The sequence below is a fragment of the Camelus ferus genome, chromosome 20 (genome assembly GCF_009834535.1).
Source record: "Camelus ferus isolate YT-003-E chromosome 20, BCGSAC_Cfer_1.0, whole genome shotgun sequence".
NCBI classification, from domain to species: Eukaryota; Metazoa; Chordata; class Mammalia; order Artiodactyla; family Camelidae; genus Camelus; species Camelus ferus.
This window is the reverse complement of record NC_045715.1, coordinates 11,126,143-11,151,900: the sequence shown is the minus strand read 5'-3', so window position 1 is coordinate 11,151,900 and position 25,758 is coordinate 11,126,143. Positions and strand designations below refer to the sequence as shown.

Below are 25,758 nucleotides of genomic sequence, written 5' to 3'. Positions count from 1 at the left end.
ATATAAGGTCTAAGCAGGAGAACTGCTCTCAGGAGGGGATCATGGTGGTGAGGAGGAGATGGTAGGAGGGAGGCAGAATGAGACAGACAGGGAACACGGACGCAGCCTGCAGGGCTCAGGCTGGCTGTGGACTAAGGTACTGCTTCCTTCAGCACTTTCCTAAGACTCGAATCCGCACTGAGTCTTGATACTCCGTATCTTCCACTTTCTGTTTTGTCTAAACCTGGCGGAGATTACAGGAGATGATTTTTCCGTCAGCTCCGTGGCTTCTGTTTGGGCCACAGCCTGGTCCGGCCATCCCTGCCTACTTTGCTTAGAACCCAGAACGGATGCAACAGCTGGTGGGCAGAAAATGGACTCTAGGCAGAGCCCCTGGCTGGCCCGATGGCCCCACTTGCATAGCAGCACGGAGGGCCCGTACACAGGCCCTTGACCGGTGACAATGGCTGCCGGTAAAGCGTTAAGCTGCTTGGCCAGGTTGGAACTGAGGCAGTAAACCCCTTCCTCTGCCCCCTGACAAACTGTACAGCCTCCTCCATCACTTTTGGGAGAAAGAGGGCCTTCAGAGGCCGCCTGGGAAGGGGGGGGTCCCTCTTGTTCTGTCTGAAGTTTCCAGGATGAAGATGTGAATGCAGGGCCCTGCTCCTCTTCCCTGCAACACCATCCTCACTGAGGTTCCCCACTGAGAGAAGAAGAGGGGAGAAATGAGAGCTGCAGTCAGTTCACAGAACCCGAGAACAGAACTTTGGTGGGGGACCCCACACCTCCCTTCTGCCGGCCTGAAAATCTCCATGGAGCTGAGATTTTTACCTTTAGCCTGGTTCAAACCTTACCCAATGCATCTGAATGCCATGTCCTCAGAGTAAGCTTTTGAGTGTGGGAGGGTATCAGCTGGGGTGGGGGCTGACCATCCCAGGGCCTGAGGCTTCCTGGGGAAAGGCAACCAGCCCCCTCACAGTGGACATCCTTCTGAGGATGCAGGGCCTCCTGTCCAGTCTACTTTGCAGAGCTCGTCATCAGTGCCAGCTCTGCTGAGAAGCAACGGCAGACTCTACGGAGCCAGGCAGGGCAGTGGATGGACCCTGTCCTGACGTTCTTACACACACGTGCACCACAGTCAGAATGGAAGTGAAACAGACAAACAGATGAGAGCACCCCTTCTGTGGAGCGACATCGTTAAACGGCTAAAAATGCTGCCTGTGTCAACTGTCAGAGCCTGGAGGCAGGTGAGAGTCCTGCAGGAGCTACGGCAGGTGGAGGGTCCAGAAAGGCCTGAGCTCCATGCGGTGGTCTCGACCACACCAGTCTCAGAGGCAGTGGGAGACCCACTGTTCAACCTGACTCTTGGAGCCTGAACTGGTCCCCGGCTCCGCACAGACTGTCAGAAGGACAAGGCAGTGACGTTCCTACCCACCCCCTGGAAGTCCGGACGGTCCCCAGCAGGAGTCCACCTCCTCACCTACCGCTGGGTTCCAGTCCCGTCTCATCCCCAAACACCTCTGTACCACACTGCCCTTCGAGGGCCCCACACACTGCAAAGGCTACCTGGATAAAAATCATGGCTGTTTTGAAAGAGGCAAGACATGTTTTCTAGCTCCCTCCCATAGTCTATCCTATAAACAGACTCTTATTTTTTGAGACCTGCTTCCATACCATTTCCGTAAGAAGCGAGGGGAACGGGACCCCACCAGTGACAGCCCCCGCGTACCTGTACTCTGCGACCCCGCCCGCGTGTTTCTTCATCGCTGTCTCGGAGCTCATCCCGTAGAAGAGCTTGAGCTTCTGCCCGTTCCTCTCGATCACCTCTCCAGCACACTCAGTGTGGCCCGAAAACATCCCTCCCAGCATGACAAAATCTGCTCCGGCTCCTATAGGCCAACAGTGGTGGGGGACAAAAGCAAGCAGAGAAAAGAGCTCAGAGACAATCAGCTCTGGAAAAATCCAAGTGCTGCCAACTCGGCCTCCCTCCTCCTGGCCATAGTCAGAGAAAAGCTCAACCTCCCCCTTCAGAAAAAAATTAAGACGCCTCCGTGTACAGGGAGATGGACACTGGACACTTGAGCAACAAATATGAACACTGTGGAACAGTGCTGCTGGAAGCTGGCGGCTAACACGCTGGACAGTTTTTTTTTTTTTTCCTGTGGACAGTCCTTAGTGGTTATGGATGAGCCCTTCTGACCACCTGCCAGAGGTCTCTCTCAAAATTACAGAAACATTAAGAACTGGGCAGCATCTCAGCAGCTCATCCCAACTCATACTTGGTAACTCCTCTGCGTTGTCCCCACCGCCCATCTGGTCTACCTGAGGCGCTCAGCACTCATACTCTGTGTAAATATGAAAGGACCACAGGAGAGACAACCTCCTGCACTAGAGCTTGGGCCTGAAGGACAGCAGCTGTGTGCATATGTGTGTGTGTGTATAGATATCTATGTACAACCTGCAAAACTCTACTTACACCTCTGCTGTGATAAACATTTGACTTGCGGAGTATAAAATACCTCCTATTAATCACTGAATGACATGGAGCTGCAGGATAGGTACAGGGGAGGCTGCAATATCGAGGCTGCCTTTGTAGGCTCTGTTGGACCGGGACCAAGAACAGTGGGGACAGCAGAGCTGGCTCACGGCCGTCTCCTCAGTGTTTGTCACAGTGCATGGGTTGCGGCAGACAAGGAGTAACTGGTTGTCAGGAAAGTAAAGTGTATATTTGTGGAAGACACAGAAATCATCCTGTCTGCGGATAACTGTGCAGAAGCTCTCCACTGACTAGAAAGGAAGAAATGACCCCAACTTCTCCCCGAGTGAGACTGAGGGGGGGTTCACAGCGAGAATGCAAGGATATCAGGGTACTGCGTTAAGTGATCGGCGTGCAGGACAAAGGAGCAGACACAGGATCCCCTGGAATGCGGCCTCGACCGCTTCCTTGCAGTCACTGAAATATTTACAAGAGGACTCTGGGGTGTCCCTTCCGTTCAGCACTACAGAAAGGCGGGCTCTGCGGGGCTGGCCCCGGGCCTGGCAGTCAGGCAGGTGAGGCACAACAGGACCTCTCTACTTGGTGGCAAGCTCTGCAGACTCTTCCCCTCAGGGTCTCTCACACAAACACTGGCTCCTCGGCCTCCTGCCACGAGGGTAAGAGGGGAGGGGATGCGTGGTGTCCGGCCAGGCCTCCTGCTGCCCTCAAGCCCAGGAGCAGCTGTAAACAGCAGGAACACAGAGCCCAGAGCCACGCAAACGATGCTCTGACATGGCTTCCCATTATTTTCATTTCTGAATGCTCTCGTGTCCTTTCCTGACCAGCATTTTCCCTGACCCGGTCCTCTCCCTCCACTGAGCCTTGGCACAGGCCTGGCTGCACTTCTGGAAGGGGAGCCGGGGAGGGAAAGCCGCCAGAGCATGGGTCCAAAGGCCACTCTGTGCGGAACGCAGTGTGCTCAGTGAGCAGGGAGCCTGAGGTGGAACCCCCGTCAGTCTTAAGTGCGAGCAGCTCAGAAATCAACAGCAGACATGCCCTTGGCTGATGAGCCTTCTAACAGGGCTGAGAACGCACTCACGCAGCAGCAGTCCCGTGGGGCCCTGCTCTGCCCCTGCCTGCGGGACCCTCACCTTGTCGCTTGCCTCTTGGGGCCCCAGTCCCCTGGACATTCTCCAGGGTTGCTATAAAACCCAGCTGCTAGAACACTGCCTCAGGTTTCCCTCTGTCACCATCAGTGCTTTAAAAGTAATTTCAAAAACGAACCAATGTCCAGGCCAAAGGCGTTCTCTGGCATAGACACAAACAGAAAAAGTAGTACTAAGCAGGCGTCACCTCACACAGGTAAGGGGCGGAACCACTGGCATCCCTGGGGAATGCCCAAGGCAGAAAGCTTCCCTCCACTGAAAAACAGAAATACACCCTCAGCAAACCTGGCTGTGGCATCAGGAAAGGAGGGCGGCGGGGGTAGGGGTAGTTTTGTTTCTGCCTTTTGCAGGTACGCACATCCCCCACCTCACAGTTGGGAGTCCCCGGCTGTGCGGCAGCACTGACAAGAGACAGGCACAGGTCGGAGCAGGCTGAGAGGCTGGACTTCCCAGTGCTTCCTCAAGAAAACACCTGGCTGGGGCCCCGCGGTCCAGCCACACCGACCACAGCCAGACGCTACTGCCCCCTGGTGGGCAATAGGCTTCTCAGCATCTGGTGAGAAACAGCCGTGGGGACTCCTGTCCCTCCCACAGGATTTCCCCAAGTTAGGCCCCCGAGACCCTGGCTGAAGTTTCCAGGCATCAGACCGGGTACAGTCCTCTTCCACGTGTGCCCTGAGCCTTCTCAGCTGTGACTTCTAGGCCATGACATCACTCCCTCCTGGGCTGCAGGATGTCACCCTCCATCTACCCTGGGGGCACTCAGTGCGCTCTGCCACCAACCAGAGCCAAACGGATGCCAGAATTTGGGCCAATGTGGGTGGAAATCCAGGGAGAGGAAACTCAGGACAGGCCCTGAACTTCCCGAAGGGTCCCACCTCCTCGGCAGCCCCGCAGGGATCCCCTTCCCCTGCGGCCACTTACCAAAGGCTTTGGCGACATCTCCTGGACACGTGCAGCCTCCGTCCTGCAGAGGAAGGAGCAGAGAGGGTGTCAGCGGGAGCTGGGCCAGGCTGTCCCCCTCCCCTGGCGTGAGTCGCTGATACCCGCTCGCTGAGCCCCCAGCCAGGCACACAACCCTCAGAGCGGAGGCCCAACACTCCCCTCAACATGGCACCTTCTGTTCCCCAGGCCCCCTCCGTCCCATTTCAGGCCAGCACGCCACTGCCTGCCCTCCAGCGGGCATCAATGTGCTGTCTGGGATGCAGGAAGCGGGAGCCGCCAAGCTTGTCCCCCGCCAGCCCTCACACACCATGCCCAGCCACTGGATGTCCCCCTTCCAACCACGCAATAGTCACTTCCCCCACCGCCCAATGTGAGGGGAGATTTATTTAGCGCAAAAGCTGAAGTATTTTAAGAGCCAGAAAGAACACTGAATTCACTCCTTTATATTCCCAGCCATTCCATGTGTCTCCTAGTCACCTTCCTGTAAGGTACCCAGTACCTCGCAAACACACATTCCTGACACCCACTCTGCCCAGCCAGGGCCCCCCTGGCTGGTTCAGGGCCTGGCAGGACGGCCTGTCATCTTACGCCGCCAGGCACGGTTCAGCCAGGATAGGGGTGGCGGGGGGCTGTTATACTTTCAATACCAGGGACCCAGTGCAAGGTTACTGGGACGCAGACCCACTGTGCTTCTGTACTAGGGGGACAAACAACCAGGCTGCTACCTGTTACTGGCAATGGGGCCCCGATGAGGTCTGAGGAGGAAACCGTCTGCAATCTGAGACACACGTTTACTTTCATAAATGAACATGCATAGCTACAGGGAGTTTTTAAGAAAACAATGTGCAAATATTCCAAGGGTTACTTTTGTTTTGCAAGAGTGTTAACATAGAAAAGGCACCATACCGTGAGTGGTGATTCGATCTGAATTGTCAGCATTACCTCCCCTTCTTAAAAATACCTGCTCATCCCTAAAGAAGGGGCCGTGACAGCAAGCGTGCAGAAGGCAGAGGGATTTCGAATCAAGCACCAACTATGGACCAGGGATTGTCACAAACTTCATTTTCCTATTCAAACTCCACAAGAACCTGAAGCTGATAATTTGTATGTGGGGGAAAACAAAGAGGGAGACTCAGAAAGGTTGAGTGACTTGCCTAAGGTCACACAGCTATAATAAAGGAGGAACAAGATTAGAACCTTGGTTAAATAAACTCTAGAAATGTCCAGAAGCATACATATATTAGCAGTGGTTATCTTAATAAGGCATCTCTAGTCATCTTTATTTCCTTTATATTTCTGTCTAGGCTAACTTTATTTGGCTGGGGAATTTTTCAAGCCTCAAGCAAAATTAAGTTCTTTGAATGACTTTTTTAGATCCTTCCAACAAATGGTCTTACAATTCCTAAACTACTAAATTAAATCAACAAAATTATAGGAAATTTGCTGATCAATCCTTCCTTCCTTGCAGGGGGTCAGTGGGATGAGAGCCCTAATGACTGGGTGCAGACAAGGAAGAGGGTGGGGATTACTCTGAATCCACTTGACCTCTGTGAAGCATGCTCTCTAAGTCTTTATAAAACGCACTGATTAAAATGTTGGCCTTGAGTAAACGTATGGTAGTGGTCCTCACCAGAGAACTTTTTTTTCGGTTTTATGATGCACTACAAAGTCCAAGCCCTTTTTGGGTATCAGTGGACAGTGAACTCATCTGGTCGTTCAAATCCCTCCCCTTTCTCAGGGTTCTCTGGGTACTGACTCTGATCTCTCCACTGGAGGACGTGCTTGGGGACCCTGTGGGGAAAGGGATGAGCTACAGGCACAGATTAAGCTAAAGTCTGCCACAGCAATGTGGTTGGAAAGGAGCAGACCCAAGACCCTGGCCAAACCTGCACTCTTGGTGACTTCAGCAAGCCCTTCGCCCTGGAGTCTCCACGTTTTCTAAATGAGGGCAGTCAAGCAGAGGAGTGGGACCTGGAGCTGAACAGACCTCAGTTTCAGTGATGGCTCTGCCACCCATCAGCAGCGTGGGGCTGAACAAGTTACTTAAGGTCTCAAAGCTTCAGTTTCCTCACTGAGTATGGTAGTTAATTTTATTGTCATGTTGACTGGGTCACTACTAGATATTTGCTCAATTATTACCCTGAGTGTTTCTTTGAGAGTGTTTGGGGAATGAGATTAACAGGTGAACCGGCAGACCGAGTAAAGCAGATTGCTCTCCCTGATGTGGGTGGGCCTTGTCCAAGCAGTTGAAAGTTTGAACAGAACAAATAGGCCGTGCCTTTCCCAAATGAGAGAATCCCTCCTGTCTGACTGGCTTTGAACTGACACTGGACACTGACTCCAACTGGAATACCAGTTCTTCTGGCTCTCAGGCTGCCAGACTCAGAGCAGAACTCCACCATCAGCTCCCCTAGGTTCCAGCTTGCCAACACCCTGCAGATCTTGAGACTTCTCAACCATCTCATCACATGAACCAATTCCTTATGATAAATCTGTCTCTCTCCACACACACATATCCTGATTCTGTTTCTCTGGAGAACCTAATACACTTATCCAACAAAGATAACAGCTATCTTGCCAGGTTGTTCCAAAGGTTAGAGATGACGTATCTACTGTCCCCAGAAGATGTTAGACACTCAATGCATGACCGCCATTGCTTCCTCTAAAGCTGCTTCCACCTTTAAAATGCTCCCCTTTGTGTCATGTCCCTAGCAGATGACAAGACAAAATTAACTGGTCACACCTTAATCTTCACCTCCACAGGGGGTGTCCTGAATGTCTCAGCTCTCTGCCTTCGGAAGCCCACGTCGGCCACAATAAACAGAAACCTGGTTCCACTCTAGCCTCTTGGCAAGTACCTGCTGGAAGACCCCATAGCTCTGACCTCCTTCTGAACTTCAGTGGAACAGATGTGCTAATCCAGCAACTCGAGTGTAAAATGAGACAGCTGGAAGGAAACTGGACAAAGTGGCAGCACTAACCAGTTGATGGGTTTCCAGTGGGTTTAGGACTCTTGCCAAGTGGGAGAGGCCCGCTTGTGAAACTCCATTAGACAAAAGGACAGTGGGGCAAGCAGCTGCTGTGGGCCCCAAGACACTCAGCTGGTTAGAAGGAATGAGCTGAAGTCAAGGCTGCAGAACTTATGTAAGTCTGCGAACTTCCCTGGGTCTTCTGGCTACAAAGTGAACTTCTAACTCCATCCAGGAAATCTCTCACCATTAATGGAAAAACAACCTTAGAGCATCAGTACCAGAAGCCTGGACTGTCACTGTCTCTAAGTGACAAATTCAGAGAAGTTGTTCCCCGAGTGCCAGCAGACGGTCCCGGCTCTGGTCCACGGACCCGGCCTGTGGATGGGAGCCAGTGGTTCTCAAACTTGAAAGCACACCTGATTCACCTGGAAGGCTTGTTAAAAGATTCCTGGGCCTCATCTTCCAAGTTTGATTCAGTAGGTCTGGGATGGGGCCTGAGAACTGAAAATAACCTCCTGTATTCAATATGAGTCCATTATTATATGGCCATTAAAAATATGCCACTACTTCCGAATTTTAAAATATATATGTATGTCTGTGTCACCCACATGAGTGGAAGCCACGGCTCTGTCCAAGCCCATCCAATTCTACCTGACACGTTCTGTCCTATTCTGAGCATCTCATCTGGAAGGGGAGATGTGCTAACTATTTAAGTGAAGGTCACGATGGTAAAGGTGGAGGAGAATTAGAGATAAACTGAGGATTTTAACCTGACATTCAATCCTTAACATTCAGTGTCTGAGTGCTGTGGTGCTGCCCTTCCAGGAGCTTCCTGAAAGTGTGGTTAAGACCACTGTCTCTGCCTCTCCTCACCTCCTTCCCCTACATTCCTCAACCCACAAAAATCCACCTTCTGCCCCCAACGTGCTACTGAATCTGCGCTCACTACAGTAACCAGTGACGGGCTGGCAGCATCAGACAACCCCTGCAGGTGTGATTAGCCCCAGTGAGGTCACCCTTGAGTAGGGTGAGCCTCCAGTCCCACATGACTGATGTTCTTGTAACACGGAGAAATCTGGACACAAAGGGAGACATGTACGTGGTGAGGTGGGGGGCGCCACATGGGAACTGGAGTCCCGGGCCACAAGCCAAGGACCCACCAGAAGCGTGGGAGGCCTGAAACAGACTCTTCCCTCAAGGCCCCCTGGCCCTGGTGGCCTGGATCCTGGACTTCTGGCCTCCAGAACTGTGGGAATATATTTGCCTTTGTCAGTCACGCAGCCTAGGGTACTTCATTATGGCAGCCGCGGCAGACTAAGGTGTGGGTCCTCATTTTTGCAAAACTGCCCACCTATCTCCCATCGCGCTACCCACCACGACAAGCTGTTACTGACTAGAGTTGTAACTGACCCCTGTGCTGCCTCCCTTGCCGCAGAGTAAAGCAGGGAGGAGGGTCTACGTCTCTGCTGAATGTCACCTCTGAGACCTGGGTGCCCGGCTCACTCCTGAGCCCACTAGATGCCAACCAGGTGAATGGTGGCCAGGGACCAGCAGGGGTCTCCCCGAAGTCCCAAGAGGCTCCCAGATCCCCCCGCCCCAGGCCTCCCAGGCTCGGAGACTCACGGAGATGATGTGCCCCTTCAGACCGTGGGCCGAGTCTGCGCACTCGATCACGGCGCTCAGCTGGGGGTAACCCACCCCCGTCTTGGTGCGGGTGGTGCACACGGAACCTGGATGGAGGAAGAGGCAGACCCCAAAGAGAGATGATTATGAATGAGCAGAATGTGACACAAATTGAGCCTCCATCACCGTCACACAGCCCTGCACTGACTGACTGGGGGCGAACTTTCCACGGTGGGGACGGGGGCAGGATGGGGCTGCCCTGCAGCTCAGTGGAGGTGGTTGTGACCACCACCTGGCCACGTGTCCCTTCAGGTCCTCATCACCATCCCATGCTGATGTCCAGGACACTCCACCCTACACCCTGTCACGGCCTCTCTCCCCTCTGACATCAGCTCCCACTTGCTGCCTCTGATTCTTTCCCACCTTCCTTCCCTTTTCCCCATAATAATCCCTCCCATTACCTTGAGCCTTCCTGCCCTTCAGCTTGTGTCAAATTACTAACTTCCCCAAGCCTCAGTGCCTCACCTGTAATATGGAAATAAAAGCACTGCCCTTGTAGGGCTGTGGTGGAGGTTGTGACATAAGAGATGTTAGCGTGCCCCCGAGGAAGGGGAGCCGGCAGCGCGGTGTTCCCGCCCTGCCCTCTCCCTCGGCTCTGTCCTCCTGTTCCCCAGGCTCCTGCAAGTCCACCTCCCACCCCGTCCGCTTCCACTGCGGGACTCACACCAGCCACCTCGCTGCCTTCAGCCCCTCGCCCTCCGCCTTTCCCACAGTCAGCTCCAGTCCTGGCTGACCGTCTGCAGAGTCCTAGCCCAGTTAGGTCCAAGCCGAGTCGTGCCAACATCTCTAGCACATGTCCCCTCGGTCCCCTTGCTCAAGCCTCTCCTCTCCCTTCCAGCAACCAGGGAGCACCCAGCCAGATCACCCGGATCAAGCTCCAGAACATCCAGCAGCTCTCCCACCTCCTCTCCTCTGGCTCCTGCTCACCTCGCTCCGGCCACCCTGACCTTTCAGCTCCCCCGGCAGGGCCAGTCCCTCCCACCCCAGGGATCCTCATACACGATGTTCTCTCTGTCCGAGCACTCCCCTCTCTACCAACCCCTGATGCAGCCAACACTTTCTCATCTTTCAGGGTTCATCTTCAATGTCACTGCCTCAGGGAAGTTGTTCCTCCCAGCACTCGTTTCAAAAAAAAAAAAAAAAATTTTAAATAATTATCTGTGTAAGAACCAAGGGTCTGTTTTCTCTGCTGGGTGGTAAGCTGCATGGAGAGTCATCGCTATAGACCCAGCATTGAGAACAGAGCCTCGTGTGTAACCGGGGCACTATCCACAGTCACTAAAGAATGAACGAACTCACTAATGAATGAGTCGCCCGTGTCCCCGTCTCCACCGCTTCACCGCTCACTCAGTCCCCCCCGGGGTGTCTGGTGGTACCGCCCACAGGGCGCCCTGGGGCCAGTGTAAAAGCTGGGTGTGAACTCCTCCACTCCCACCAGACCTGTGGGCAGGTCCGTCTCCTGCTCCCCACCAGCACCAATGGCCTCACAGCTTCCTCCAACTTTCCCTGGGGCTCTTTAGGGACAGAGAACCCTGGCTACACTCAGGCCTGATTCCAGCAGGAAAACCAGGACTAGGGGAGAGGCCTTCTCCCGCACCCAGCCACGGGGTGGAGCCCATCACTTTATGTCCATCCTTACAACGTGGTCACTCACTATCTTGGGGCCAGTGAGTTTCTCTCCTGACCAAGCCCTGCTCTGCCCCAGATGCATACTGTGGAGGCACAACTGGAGTTTTATAACCCCTGGTTCTGGTTCAGACCTGGCTTTTCCCGTTTCCCACTCAACGCTAGATCCTCAAGGGAAATCAAGGGCCTCAGAGCTCTGCACAGACACGGGGGAAGGCGTGGGCGAGGGTGTGGTTGTGACAGGTTGAAAGAAGAAACGGGGTACCCGTTTCCTCCTAGCCTGGGGATCGGCAGGGGGACATTTAAATGCTTTTTCCCAGTTCCCAGGAGTTCTTCCACAATGAACCTTTTTTTTTTTTTAAACGCTGTCATTTAGATATGGAATACTCAGTGTTTTCGCTCTAAAGAATTCGTGAGATGTAAACATCTCCAGTCAATTTACAGAAGTGGCTCCAACACATCAGGCTCAGGGGAGGCCTCTCACTCCCCTTCGTCACGTCTTTTCTAAACAGACAGCCTGGGAGGCACACAGCAGAAGGGCAGTAAGTCTTCAGGGGAAGAGACTGTACACACAGAGGATGTACATGAAGGAAACGAGGCTGAATGCGCGAGATTACACCAAGAGCTCCTTCAGCGCCAAGACCGCCCGCGCCCCAGCACCACGGCAGCCAGGAGACCCTCCAGGTGTCTCTGATTGAACAGGGGATGGTGCACACTCTGCTTTGGGGGGAAAAAAGAGTCTCCCTGGTCTATGATTAGCCTGTTCGACTCTGTCACAAGCCTGGTCTATTTCAGCCCATCCTCAGTGTGGGGAGAGCGCCCCGTAAGCCAGAACTGGGCCTTAAAATCCTCGTGGCTTTTCAGTAATGACGGACACTCAGTAAAGACCAAAGCTGTCTCTCCTCTTGCTCAGAATGTCACAGATTGGCTTAGGAGAGTGGCAACAGAAAAAGCCCCATCTTGAAAACCTCCGTGTGTGTTAGAAGCTTAGGCACTCTGACGAGCCTACAGGGCCCTTTTGTCATCTACGTCCTAGTCCCTCAAGGCTGACCACTGTGCCAGGTCACAACAAACGCTATCTCCTGCCTCCCAGCAGCACTTTTCCGCAGACTCTTCTCAAACGGGTTCATGGTTTGCTGCCTTTTTTGGTAGTGTCTTTTGGCCAGACGATATTTATAAAAAAATCTTTGCTGTTTCTCATTCCCAACTGAAAGTGTATTATCTTCTCCTTTCCTTTTCTCCAATTTTAGTGTTTGGTTAATAATGGATATGCACGGAAGAATTTTAAAACATGGCAATGAAGGATTTAAAAAATAGGGAAGCTCAGGCTCCCGTCTGGCCAAAGGGGAAGGCCAGCATCAATCAGCCCCAAGAGAAAACAGAGCCACCTGGTACAGGGTGGAAGGTTCCATCCCATTCCTCCGCTCGAAATGCCAGTGGCAGTCCTAGGAGCGAGTGCGCGGGAGGATGCAGCAAACTCTGAGACGGTGAGAAGCCAAAGGTGATAACTGCATGGGCCATGGGGCAAGTTCAAACGTGGCCTCACAGCTGCACGTCTGTTTGCAACGTGTGGGGTCCCTCAAACATCCACATAAACTTGAGCTATTCGTGGCCACTAACTGTCCCCACGGACTCTTCAGCCCTCTCCTTCCCCTTCAGGGTGAACAGTATCATTCAAGAAACCCCATTCTTCTCCTCCCCATTCATGTTCTGGAACCGGGACCTCGCACGTGAACCGGGTTCGAGCTCATTCAGAACATCAGAAAGCAGCTCAGTGACAGTGACGTTGTTAATCAGGAGCCTCTTCTGAGCAGGCACCCAAAGATACTTCCAACAGAAATGTGCTTTAAACTTGTGATGAATCACTCCTGGTTCCCTTTGGGCATCTCCAATCCCCCCCACCCCCAGCCCTAGACCCCAGTCCTCCCCACAACACCACCTCTGCGGTGCCCCCAGCAAGTCTTACCTGGTCCAACTCCCACTTTGATGATATCTGCTCCGGAAAGAATAAGCTCTTCCACCATCTCTCCCGTCACCACGTTCCCTGCCTGGGACAGAAAGCACACAGCCTGCAATCATGAACTGATCCCGGTGGGACAAAGATGAGTCACGGACGCACTCTACACCTGAACACAAGAGTGAGCATGTTCTGAAGCCCCCAGCCAGGCAGGGGACAAAGGAAAAAACAATGGATCAATTCCCTGAATCTACTTTAAGCCTGAAATTGGGGGGCTAGAGTATTCTCCAGGTTTTCTTTCTTCTCTATTAACAAGAGCACAGAACTGGACACCGGAGGCTACCCTGGGGGAGCTGATAGCATCAGAAGGTTCAGAACTGCATGATTTTAGAGCTCCAGGAGACTTCAGGCTGCCTAGTCAGGGCTTTTTGAACATTTCAGGGGATGACAAAACAAAATCTTACAGAGAACCCAAATACATAAAAATAACCAATTAAACACTCTCTCGGCTGATTAAAAATCTTTACTGTTGTTTACAATTTGTCAGAGCCCTGAAGAACTTCTATGGAACCCCTGGGACCCAGGATTAGGGAACCACTGGTCATCTCACAGTTGAGAAGATACCTGGGTACCCAACCCTGGGCTCCGTGGTTCCCGACACATAAAAGGGCAGAAGAACCCTTATGGACCAACAGCACTGGGATGTACTTCTTTCCAGAACATAAAGCTGTGGCCCTGAGAATAAACACATAAGCCAAGAAGCGACAAAATCTAAAAACCAGAGGATGCATCTGGTTTGAAAATGGTACATGTTCTTTCACTGCAGGAGTCTGGGAATGCAAAAATAGCCCTTTTTATTACAATTCACTGCCCTGTGGATTCTTCAGCTGGTACGCAGGATACTTGGCAAGATGCCTGTCTGAATTTTCACAACTGTGCGAAGTCTTATTTTGGGAAATGCATCCCTAACTGTTGCGACTGAGTTTTAGGCATTGAAGCCCCAAGTGTCTTTCTGGTGAATTGATTCTCAGAGGGACTTTTTCTTTTTCCATCTAAGCAAAGTGACTTTTAACTTTGTATAAAAGGATCTCTCGAAAGAGTGATGAGGGCTCAGAGCTACTTTAATCCAAACAGCATCTGACACTGGAAAAGGATGGATGGCCCAGAAAAAGGACAGGAACATATGAGAGCATACAGGACATGAGAAAGGTGGCATTACCTGTCACTGAGGAAGGGAACAACATTTCAATAGACAGAGCTGGGGAAAGGGACCTTTCAGACACATACAGATTATCACTCATGCTTTTCACCAAAACAAACTTCAGATGGACGAAAGAGCTAAACTAAAAGCTATCTCCTCCCAGATTTAGAAGAAAACCTTGAATACTTGTAATACGCATCCAAGTGAAAAAAAAAAAAAGATCTGTCTACACGAAAATAAAAAAATCTTGTACATATAAACACACATGTTCATACATATAAACAACAAAACCAATCAGCAACCCGATGGAGAAAATATTTGCAATTATGACAAACTAAGAGTACTAACATTGTAAGAGTTTTTCCAAATCTACAAGAAAAATGCTGCCACCTCACAGAATAACTGCCAGAGGACATGAACAAACTCATGGAAGAAATTAAAGTGGCCAAAATACACAGGGAAAGTGTTCACCCTCACCAGTAATCAAATTTAAATTAAGATACCAGTGACGTAGCACTTTTCACTTAAATTATCAATGATTATAAAGACTAAAATGCTGAAGAGGAAACAGACACTCGCTCTCTGCTGTTGGAATGTCTACTCAAGTACAAGTTTTCCTAGAAAGCAATTTGTCCATTTAGAGAAACGCAAAAGTATGTAGAGCCTTTGATCCAATAACTTCCAGGATTCTCTCTCAAGGCAATAATCATAGATGAGATCAAAGATTTAACTACAAAAATGTTTTATTGATAACACTGCAAAACTGCAAATACATTCCCCAAGATGGGAATGGTTCAACAATCTATGTGATATCTTTGCATGGGAAAATGCTTAAATCCTTTCAGGGAAATTTAGGGAAACAGAAGGAAATGTAAGACCTCATTTTGTTAAAACAAAACAAGCATATATGTAGATGAAAACATGTACCAAAATGCCAACAAATTATGTGCACATGAGGGAATATTCTGACTTTTATTAATAAGTCTTTACAATTTTCTGGATTTTACAGTATAAACTGCATTACTTTTATAATTAAATGCGATAGTTTCGGGAGGTGAGAATAGCTCACTGGTAGAGTGTATGCTTAGCATGCATGAGGTCCTGGGTTCAATCCCCAGTACCTCCATTAAGAAAAAAGAAAGGAGTAAGAAAGGATGTTAAGTGTCAAAAGATACTCTCCAGCACAGTACCTCTCAGAGCCATTGCAAAGAGTAGATTGTGGCTGAAAAACTTTTTTTTTTTTAAAGTGATAGTTTGTCTTTTTAGGGTTTTTTTGTTTTTGTTTTAAGCACAAAGACCAACATGAACTTTGAACCTGAAAAAGAACTTAGTAGGAACCCAAAAAACAAGATGCCAAGCTCTCATTCTTCCTTCCTGGTTCCTAAAAATTCAAAATAAATTTTTATAATAAAGTTATAATATAAAATTAATTAAAAATAAGTTAAAATAAAATACTTTAAGAAGCTACTCTGAGCTCCCTACAGAGTTTCATTTTCAGGGGACATTTTTTCCCCTGATCTGGTGCTGCTTACAAACCATTTTATCTTAAAACTGCTTACTTCAAACCAAATAAATTAATTCAGATCAGTTCAGGATGGAAATACCAGGTACAACCACGTGAAGTCAAAGTAAGTCTAAAAGCATGGAGGAAGTAGATGCTATTTTAAGAGCCCAGAGGCTCCCCTAGGTGGCCCTGTGTCCCCTGAGCTACCTGCGTGGCTCCTGAACCAGTGGTCAGAACGCGGTCCCTGCAGAGAGCACTGAGGGTGGGAAAACCCAGTGGAATTACGAAAGCCTCCAGCATGAGGACCACTAGGCGAGAAAGCCGATGACCCAAAGAGGTTGGTGAGTTTCCACTTGCAGGAACAAAAAGCTGTCTGTCCAAGTTTGAAACCAAGAAGGTCAAAAAAAAAAAAAGGGGGGGGGGGACAAAAAGGAAATGCGAATGACAAAGGGAAGTGTGGTCGGGCTCCGAGGAAAGCCCAGCCCACAGCCCACAGCCCACGTGGCTTTGGCCTCCGGGTGGGATGTGCCAGGCGGGGGTGTCGGCCGAGGGTGATTAGTGGGGAGTCGGCTTATCTTGGCCTCATGCACCTCCTGTCCCGGGCAGATACCAGAGACTCAGAATGTGACCGCCTAGGGCAGCTCATCTGGCCCAGTCACGACCAGGCGGCCACAGCAAAATGAAAGCTACAGACCCTCAACAGGGCCCCAACGCAGGCAGGTGGAGATATCCGCTAGGCACCCCCTCTCCCTGGGGAGGCCAAGCACTGTCCTGGCACCGCCTTAACCACATCAAGGACAGGTGCAAGGGCCCAGGGCAAAGACATAAAAAGTGACAAAACCAACATTTCAAGCACTTCGATGCCATTTTAAGAAGTCCTCTGGGCCAGAACCCAAACCAAAACCGGACCCAATTCTTCCAGCTTTCCTTTAGATCCGGACATCTCTGGCAAAATAGGTTCAGAAAGCCCTGGGGTTGAATGATGGCCCTTCCACTCACCGCGTCACATTAGGAAAGTCCCTTCAACTCTGAGTCTCCATTTATTCCACTACAGAGCGGGGCTGATCAGACCCACTTGTCATTGTCACTGGAAGGTTTACAAAGAAAGTTCCCCCACACCCATCACCAGCACTCTGGCATCATCCCTAACTGACATTTCACACTCATTAGGCAGTGACTTCTCCAGCCGCTTTCTCCTGGCTCTTCTGAGGCCCTCTGCCAAGGTGGGGGTTGGCAAACAGCAGCAGGACCTGCCCATGGGCCAGCTCGTCGTGCAGGAGGATGGACATGAATGCCAGGGCCTTCTCCCAGGCACACGAAGATGTCCCTCGACCTACCTGTGGAATCGGGAGCACGAGATGCTATCAAGGCAAAGCCATCTTTCATGTCACATTCAACTGAGTTTACCATGTGACTCTTAGGGACAAATATCAGCTGAATCTCTGAGGCCCTTCCTAGCCTCCACCAAGTTCTAGGTCACACCAGTTCCAGAAAGAGGGTGAAAACAGAAAATCCAGGTAACTGGGCTTGAGTGGGCTTACGTACTTGAGGGAGGTATGTCTGGCTGCCCACGGGCAACACCTGCACAGAATACTGGAGCATCTGCCCCCCGGGAAAAGGTATAGACAGGGAGGTGCCTCTGAGTGGCCTGGAACCTGCTCAGACCATGACTGCTGGAGAAAGAACGCAGGCACGTGACCGAGCCACTGGCCACACACGGAAATGCCAAGGACATGCCCTGGCTATCTGGAGATCAGCCAACAGTGGCTGACACGCATTCCCCTGGGGAGCAGAGCAGGGCCTCCAGCCTAATCTCAACACATGAGGGGTCACAGGCTACGTCCTAGGTACCAGGTCAGAAAAGCACTTCCCAGCCCCGACCCAGGGACCTGTGTCCCAGCACTGCCACGTGGTGTAATGAGGAGATGCCAGGCCCTGGCGACAGGCTGCCTAGAGCTAAACCTCAGGCCCACCCCTCACTGGCTGCAGGAGCCTCAAAAAGTCTCTTGACCTTCAACAATGAAGTTTCACATCAACTAAAGCCAGTGCTCTTATCCTTATTCAGAGATGAGTTGTTATTAAGAGGAGCACCTGGTCCCTGCTAGGGCCTTTTTCCACAGTACATACTCAGGACGGTACCCAGAACACACCATTCCTTTTCATCTCCGAAAGACACCAGGCAAAGGACTGTAGGACTGGTCACACTCTCCCAACAGTCGGCATCTTTTTGGATACTTTTCTGCCAATGACATTTTCTAAAATTCTCTGCTTCCTCCCTCCCAACCTGTGGCAGTGCTTGTCTTAGGTAAAAGGCAAGAAAAAAGGGTTTCCAGGTTAATCCAGGACGTTCTGGGCACCCGATGCCGACACCCTGGAGTTGCCACACTCCGCTAAAAACACGTCTAAGCCTCTCTTCTGTTCGCTGCATTGTAACCATCAGGGTAACAGCACCCGTATTAAATACCTTTCAGTTCCCCAACACTGGACAAATACATCCTCACGATGCCCCCAAAACCATAGAGAAATTACATTTTTAAAAACCAAGATGTAAGGGTACCAAAAGGTTTCCAAATGAAGCACAGATTTCAGAGGTCAGTGCAGGCAAGGAAGGGCTGTGGAAGAAACATCTGCCTCGCCAAAGCCTCCTGCTTGTGGCTGGGGAAACCGACACGGACAATGAGAACACGTTCCCTGGGCCACCCAACAGGCACTGGGGAGGCTCGGGCTGTTGGTGGCTGCCCAGAGGGCTGTGGGAACTCAGAGCCCATCTCCCCCTCCCCGCCTCACGCCCCAGAGGAAGCCCCAGGCTCTGCACTGGCCACAACGCCCACCCTTCCCCTTGTCCTGCCAGCTTGCCTCCCTCCTGCACCGCCCCCTGCCCCCTGGTCTTCCCCCAGGGGTGGAGCACAGGCCCCACAACCCGCAGCATGCTCAGCCCTGGGCAGGGCCAACCGGGACCTGAAACCCATGGCCAGCCGGCCAGCCACGAGGAGGATGCCATGGAGGCTCGGGGGCTCCAGCAAACCTCAGCTATCGCTATCCTGGTTTAAGAAAGTGCTACATGTTTGTTCTTCCTAAAGACGAATGCCTCCCACCCTGCCCCATTCCTCTTCTCCATCAGCCTTCTGCCTCCGGCTCAGTTCTCAGGGCCCAGACCCTCACAACACACACTTCTGTGAACACTGAACATCGCCCACCTGATCCCCAAGATAATTCTCCAACCATTTTCATCCTTGACCTCCTTTTCACAGGGGAGGAGAATGAGATTCAGAAGGTAGGTCATATCCCCAACGTGGTTCACCTCATGGGGACACTCGGTGATGTACACAGAGTGAGGCAGGGGCCAGGGAAGTATCTGGAAAATGGTACTGAGGTTCGTTCCAGGAACAGTGGGTTACCTACTGCACAGCTTCCATGTAACAACGTAGGTGCATCTCGATGTGGGATGGAACCCCGAAAGACATACAGTAGGATTGCCATTTATATAAGGTTCAAAAACAGAAGTGAATTGGGGTTGTTTGGGAATGCATCAGTCAGTGGCAAAACCAAGGACAATGCAAGGAAATGATCACCGGTCAGGGTGGGGCTGCCATCCAAGGTGGGAGCGGGGGCGCTGAAGGGCTGTTCCTTTTATGACTAGTTATCGGACACCCACATTTCTTGCACTGGTCTGTACGTCACATTTTACAATTGGATACGTGCATTATTAAAGACAAAAAAGTGGGGCCACTAGGTCGCTTCATTAAATAAGTATAATTTCTGATTCCTAAGCCTTCATGACTTACTCCTATACCCTAAAATGCCAACAGATGTACAGTGCAGCTTCCCAGGTTTATCACTCCCTTGTGTCTCCAGGGCAATTTAAACACTAGAAATGAACTGGAAAGATCTGGAAAGATCTATATCCCACCACCTCAGATCAGGAGAAATGTCAACAGTAACCCCTGCCGTAACCTCCTCCTCCAGGGAAAGAGTCAGCGAGGACTCCTCTCCTGCTCCAATACTTGTCCTGCTCTTTCTACCATCCCAGTTTCACAGAATTTACGTTTAGGGCCAAACGCCGTTTAGGGCTACCAGGTCCCAGCTCGGGGCTGGGGTTTCGGCCCTCCCGGGAGGCCAGCTTTCTGTTCTCTCAGAAGAGCCAGCTGGGGCCTCGGGACTAGATATGCAGGCATCCCTGGGCCAGGACAGAGGGTAACCCCATCACCCCCAGCACAAGCCTGAAGAGCGTCAACCGCCCCAACCTCAGAACTGGGGAGCAGGTCACAGACATATCACCCAGTGGAAGAAGGGAAGAAGGGGGCTTTAGCCCTAAAGTGAACAAGGACGGAGCACGTGCACCGGTCTCAGTGGGCAGAGCCTGGGCTTCGCATTCAGACCGACCTGACCTCAAATCCCAGCGTTGCTGCTCAACATGGCTTGACGTTGTGAAAATCCCAAAGTCTAGTAAGAATCAAAGCTTAGGATTCCTCCTCTGTGCTAAACTTGGGACAACAGTTCCTACCCTTTACAGAGATGTTGTAAAGAAGAGAAAGAGCAGCCATACACCTCCGGAAACACGCTAGGTGCTCAATGAACGGTGTCCCTGTTATCAGAAACATGGTGACACTGGCAGCCCGATTATGTAGGTGAAGTGAGCTCTGCAGCTGCCCACCCCACGTCCGACACCGTACAGCTGGTTGACCTTGGGACAATTCTTAATCCCTCCTTCTCATGTGATTGGAAAGCATGAAAATACTTCTCTTAAAAATCCTTGGAAATCCTCAACACAAGACTTAACTTTGTCAACAGAAATACTAATTCCTGTCTCCCAACTTCCTAACAGGGAGGAAATGGGAGGAGAAATTAAATGAAAAAGATTTTAAAGGAGAGTTAGGTAAATTATCTAGTGGTCAATCGATAACTCCCATGTTAAGACCAGCAAAGACGCACACAATTACAATGCAGATTTCCCAAAAGCCCAAATTTAACCCTAAAGCTTCTATTTCCTTTTCCTGTAAATCCATGTTTCCCAGCAATAACAGATACACATTAACTAGTGAAGGTGTTAAACATTAGGAAAATTACCCAAAAGGGGGGCAGGAAAAGGCAAAAATAAAGATCCTAGATAAAATAACACACCTACCGATGTGCAAGTAATAGGTGACCACTGCACAACGTTCATGTTGTGGATTTCACATCTCGCAGCAGCATTTTCTACCGGCCAAGCGCGCGGGGCAGAGGTGACTTAGGATAAACAGACCCAGTTATGTTGTTTTCATCTTTAAAAATATACTCTCTTAAGGAGCAAGACACAGACCGTGGTTTAAAGGTCTCACAGGGTAAGAAACAGCTGATATTTAGCAGAGACAAGGCGTTGATCTGGCTTTTATCTTTTACAGAGCAGAGCCAGTTTTCAGCTCTTCCTTAGCTGCTGCTGGCCCCTTTCCTGCTGATTTTCAAGTAGTCTTCACATAAGAAGGCACCAAAAGCTCTGAAGAGAATAGAGCTCCCCCCAACCCACTGCACAACTCCCTCCTCCTTCCCCATCCGGAGAAGGTCGTCCCACCACACCTACCATGATGGTGTGTTCTGGAAATCTGGCACGGACGAGCTTCACGAATTCCACGAAATGTTCCGAGTACCCATTGGCCACATCCAGGCAGATAAACTTAACCTGCGGCACGGCTTCCAGGATGCTGCTCATCTTTTCCAGATCATTCTTCCCACTGCCCGAACTCACGGCTACATGCTGTACCAGACACACCAAGAGGCGCAAGACGGGAACAGTAAGAAGCATTCAGAAGTCAGACCCTGCCCCCAGCCACCTGCCCCTCCTGGGGACAGTGCAGTGACCCCCGGACATTTCCCCTGATCAAACAGATACACAGTGGCCTGGCTCAGTAAACACAGAGCAGCAGAGGTGAGGGAGATGCACTGGTTATCCAAATTGACTTCATCGCCTTTCCCACCATTAAATTGCACATATCCTTGGCCCTGGACCTCAGCCACAGAATCTTATCCTCCGCTTTTGTTTAATTTCCTCAAGCTCTCCGTGTGGACCTCGGAATCGTGGAGGTGCCGGTGCAGGAGGGTCAAGCAGAACCAGGGTGGCCGGTCAGCTCAGGCTTCCTGATTCCAGAGCTGTGGCTGTCACCCTGAGCCATCTTGTGTGTGTGCGTGTGTGTGTGTGTGTGTGTGTGTGTGTGTGTGTGTGTCTGGGGTGGGGGCAGGGAGAGGGAGGAAAAGGTGTGTAAAACTCCTTTGATAAAATTCCTTCCTGCTTCCATCTTTACTCCCAATACAACACCATCACAACATGCAGATCATAATATGCACACGTTGCTGCAAGTCTCAGTGTCCCTATTAAAAGAGCAAAAGGTCCCAAAGTGCAAGAATGAATGAGCCCATAATGACCCTTCCCATCTTCACTTGGACATGTTTACACCTGAAGCCACCACACCCTCCTCCGTGACAGCCTCTGCCCCCACCCTCCACCCCAGCCCTCTGCTCCTCTCAAAATCTGCTCTCTGGTCTTTAGCAATTTACACCTTAATAAAACAAAGCCATTGGAACGTGCCTAGAGTCATCATCTCACCTTTTATGAGATATTTATATTTCATCACTTTAAACCTTATACATTTATTTAATATTTATACTTTAACTCCTATCTCTAAACTATAAACCACAGATGAGGGCCGTATCAACAACCTTCTTTATTCCCCCCAAATCACAACAATGTAGCTACACTGTAGACACTAAGCATAAACGGCCTGGTGACACGACACGCACTCCGGTTTTCACTCCTCATGCCGACAGTCTGACCGGTGCCCGAATCCACCTGTTCTTTCCCTCCCTGGAGCTCTGCTACCTTCTTTATTTCCCCCCTCATTTCTGTTAAATTTTGGCAAGTGGAACTCGAGATCACTTAGTTTCTCTCAGTGCCACTGAGTTTTAAACACTTTCCCTTTTTCATTTGCTTTAATTTGGTGGGGGCGGGGGAGGAAGTGAAATGATCGCACGTGGTGATGAAAGCCAAGGTTCTGATTAACAGCGCGTTGCCAGAAACTCCTGCTCCCCAAACTCCTTCCCGAGAAGAGAAGGTGAAACAGGTGTCATTCATTAGAATAAAACATGGCGGGAAGGAAGGAATCACTATTTTTGTCTCAGAAACCACCTTCTCACCCATCAACATCCCCTTAGGCACAGCAAAATAACAAAAAGCCAATGTAACATCGAAAGCAGTACAACATGAAGTCGTTTTCCAATCACAAACGACCTGACCACGGGGAGCATCTCTAACGCAGAGAGGGCACTGGTGTGGTGCCTCCCGAATGTGCCAGGATCCAAGTAAGGTGTGTTCTCCTGGGGCTTTTGTTATTTTCAAAGGGCCTTTTTTTTTTTTAAAGTAACAGCTTTACTGAGATATAGTCACATACCCCACAATTCACTCATTTAATGTGCACAATTCAATGGCTTTTAGTATATTCAGAACTGTGCAACCATCATCACAACATTAGAACATTTCATCACCCCAAAGAAGAAGGCCACCCCCTTTAGCCCTCACCCTCACACCTCCCAGCCCTCGGCCTCAGGCAACAACTAACCTACTTTCTGTCTCTATGGGTTTGCCTTTTCTTGACATTTCATGTAACCGGAATCATATAACATGGCTGGATTTTCACTCAACAAAATGTTCCCCAGGTTCACCCGTGTTGTGGCATAAATAACACCTCATTCCCTTCCGCAGCTGACTCTTCCACAGTACAGTCAGATCAGGCTTTGTGTATTCATTTATTGGCTGGTGGATATTTGGGTTGTTTCTACCTTTTGGCTGTTAGGAATTATGCTACTATGAACATCTGTGTACAAGGTTTTATGTGAACATATATGTAGCTGTTGGGTCCAGACTAGGGATGGAAATCCTTGGTAATACAGTAACTCTGATGTTTAACCTTCAGAGGAATTGCCAGACTGTTTTCCAGATCGGCGGCACCGTTTTTACATTCCCACCAGCAATGTAGGAGGATTCCAATTTCTCCACATCCATGCCAGCATTTTTTTTATTATGTCTCTTTGATTGAAGCCACCCTAGTGGGCATATTGTTTATTCACCCCACAACCACTTGTTCTAATTAGGTGTTCTTCCTACAGCCAAAAGGCTTGCTCAGAATGGACCCATTCCCTGGCAGGAAACACTGCCAGGTCTTCCGCAAGCTCTCCTGATACAGCACTGCATTTTTTCAAGGGAAAAAAACAGCTAAATCCTAATATTTTCAAAATAGGATACAGGCAAATTCCTGGCAGTGATGAAGGGCTGGGTACCACTACTGCCCTTCCCTGGTCTCTCTGGGGACTTACATCTATCTGCTGCCAATTCAAATCCCTTTGACAACCCTGACAATGTTCCTCCCTCTGCAACAGATGTCACTTATAACCAGGGTGCAGTCATACCTGCAGGCATTCTGGGTGATCAGCGGCAAAGAGCTTCCAGTCATCCAGGGTGTAATGCTTATGAACTGCGGTAAACATGGAGTGCTAGGGAACAAAGCAGCACCATTAGGACGAGAAGTCAAGCGAGGCCCGCTCTCCCTTCCTCCATATGGCAGGGGTGATCCGACAATACAAAAGCATCCTGCCTTCCCACATTCACACTTAATTTGCTTTGTGTGCCCAAAACAGGAGCCTCCTAGGAGCCCAAAACAGACCAAGGTGTAACCAGGGAAATCACCACCAAACCGTGTTTTCCATTCTAATCTGCTCAGACAAGGCAGTGTTCAGGACTTGGGAGGCGATGCCAGGAGGCGAGGTGGGTTGCGGGGAGCAAGGGAGAGTCCTCAGTGTCCTGGCCCAGCCCACACCTGACTGAGGCCCAGAGCAGCACAGAGAGCTGGTCCCCTGCTGGTTCATTAGCAGGGCAGATGGAAGGCAAAATTCTGCCTTGTCAACCCACAGGAACCTCAACTTCTACCCAAAAGTTTGTTTTCTTTTTCCGAAAAAAATTTTTTAAAATTGAAGTATAGTTAGTTATAATGTGTCACTATCTGGTGTATAGCGTGATCTCCCAGTCATGCATATACACACATATATTCCTTTTCACATTCTTCTTCATTAAAGGTTATTACAAGATATTGAAGAGTTCCCTATGCTATACAGAAAAAAAAATGCTTTTAATCTATTTTTATATATAGTGGTTAACATTTGCAAATCTCAAACTCTCAAATTTATCCCTTTCCACTCCCTTCCCTCCACACCATAACCGTAAGATTGTTTACTATGTCTTTGAGTCTTTCTTTTGTACATGAGTTCATTATTTGTGTTCGTAACCTGAATGTTTCTTGCTAAAAGCGTTAACTCGTCAGGCAGTTGGTATCCTTGATGGAGGGAAGTACATAACTCATAGTCCTGAATCTCTGACTGTCAATTCAGCAAGCAAGCACTTCACACGCATTATTTCATTTACCTCCCAGAACAACTCTGTACAGCAATATTAGCTTTATGGGCAGAAATGGGGCTTAAGAAACTTAAGTTTAAGAAATTAACAACTGCTTGGCCAAAATGGGGCAAAGGCCGGAGTCAAACGCAAATCTGAATGCAGAACCCAGGCTCCTCCTCCAGGATCAGGGCCTCACTCCTAACTTCTCTCCGTCTATTTCCCCACCTACAGTTTCCTATCCTAAAATTCTATGACTTACATTAACACAAGGAATTAATTCAGTGGATCCTAGAAAGAAAATCCACAGTACCTGCACATAGTTAGCTACTTTGGTATACATTGTCTCATTCCCTGTGCACAAGAGGAGAGCAGAACAAGTAGCACGTTTTTCATGGACTGGTAACCTGATATGTGAACTAATCTGGGCTATTTACTGCTTCCTGACTCCACGAATTTTCACGCTAATACATAACCTATTAGTAGCAATGGCTGATCATCACAGGGCAGAGCGAGGAAAAGATAGGGAGAAAAAATACCAATTCCTTTAGCAATTAATGTATTAGCCTCCAGCCCAAAGCTTGGTGGGGGCTGAGGGTAGACAGATGGTACAACTGATCCTGGACTCAGACAGACCACCCCCTACTCCATTATGTGAGTTAATAATCTGTTTGAAAATCTTCCTTCTAATCACTGGCTAATAATGAATCCCAGCACCTCCTGGGGTTAGCCGTGCTGCCCACAGCAAGACACTCTTTCAACTAATTGGATTTATCTTTTCACTTGGCAGGCACCATGCACAGAAATAGATGCACAGACACCCCGCATCAGAAGCAA

At 49.9% G+C, this 25,758-nt stretch overlaps 1 protein-coding gene across 1 annotated transcript in view; it reads right to left on the bottom strand.

The window, feature by feature from the left end:
• GMPR (guanosine monophosphate reductase) overlaps positions 1-25,758 on the bottom strand; it is a 40,845-nt gene that overhangs the window by 5,134 nt on the left and 9,953 nt on the right. Inside the window, exons 3-8 of the mRNA XM_006191355.3 lie at positions 23,943-24,026; positions 21,067-21,240; positions 12,814-12,895; positions 9,162-9,268; positions 4,546-4,588; positions 1,709-1,868 (exon numbers count right to left, since the gene is read on the bottom strand). Coding sequence (XP_006191417.1) covers positions 1,709-1,868; positions 4,546-4,588; positions 9,162-9,268; positions 12,814-12,895; positions 21,067-21,240; positions 23,943-24,026 — 650 coding nt within the window. The remainder of the gene's footprint in view (positions 1-1,708; positions 1,869-4,545; positions 4,589-9,161; positions 9,269-12,813; positions 12,896-21,066; positions 21,241-23,942; positions 24,027-25,758) is intronic.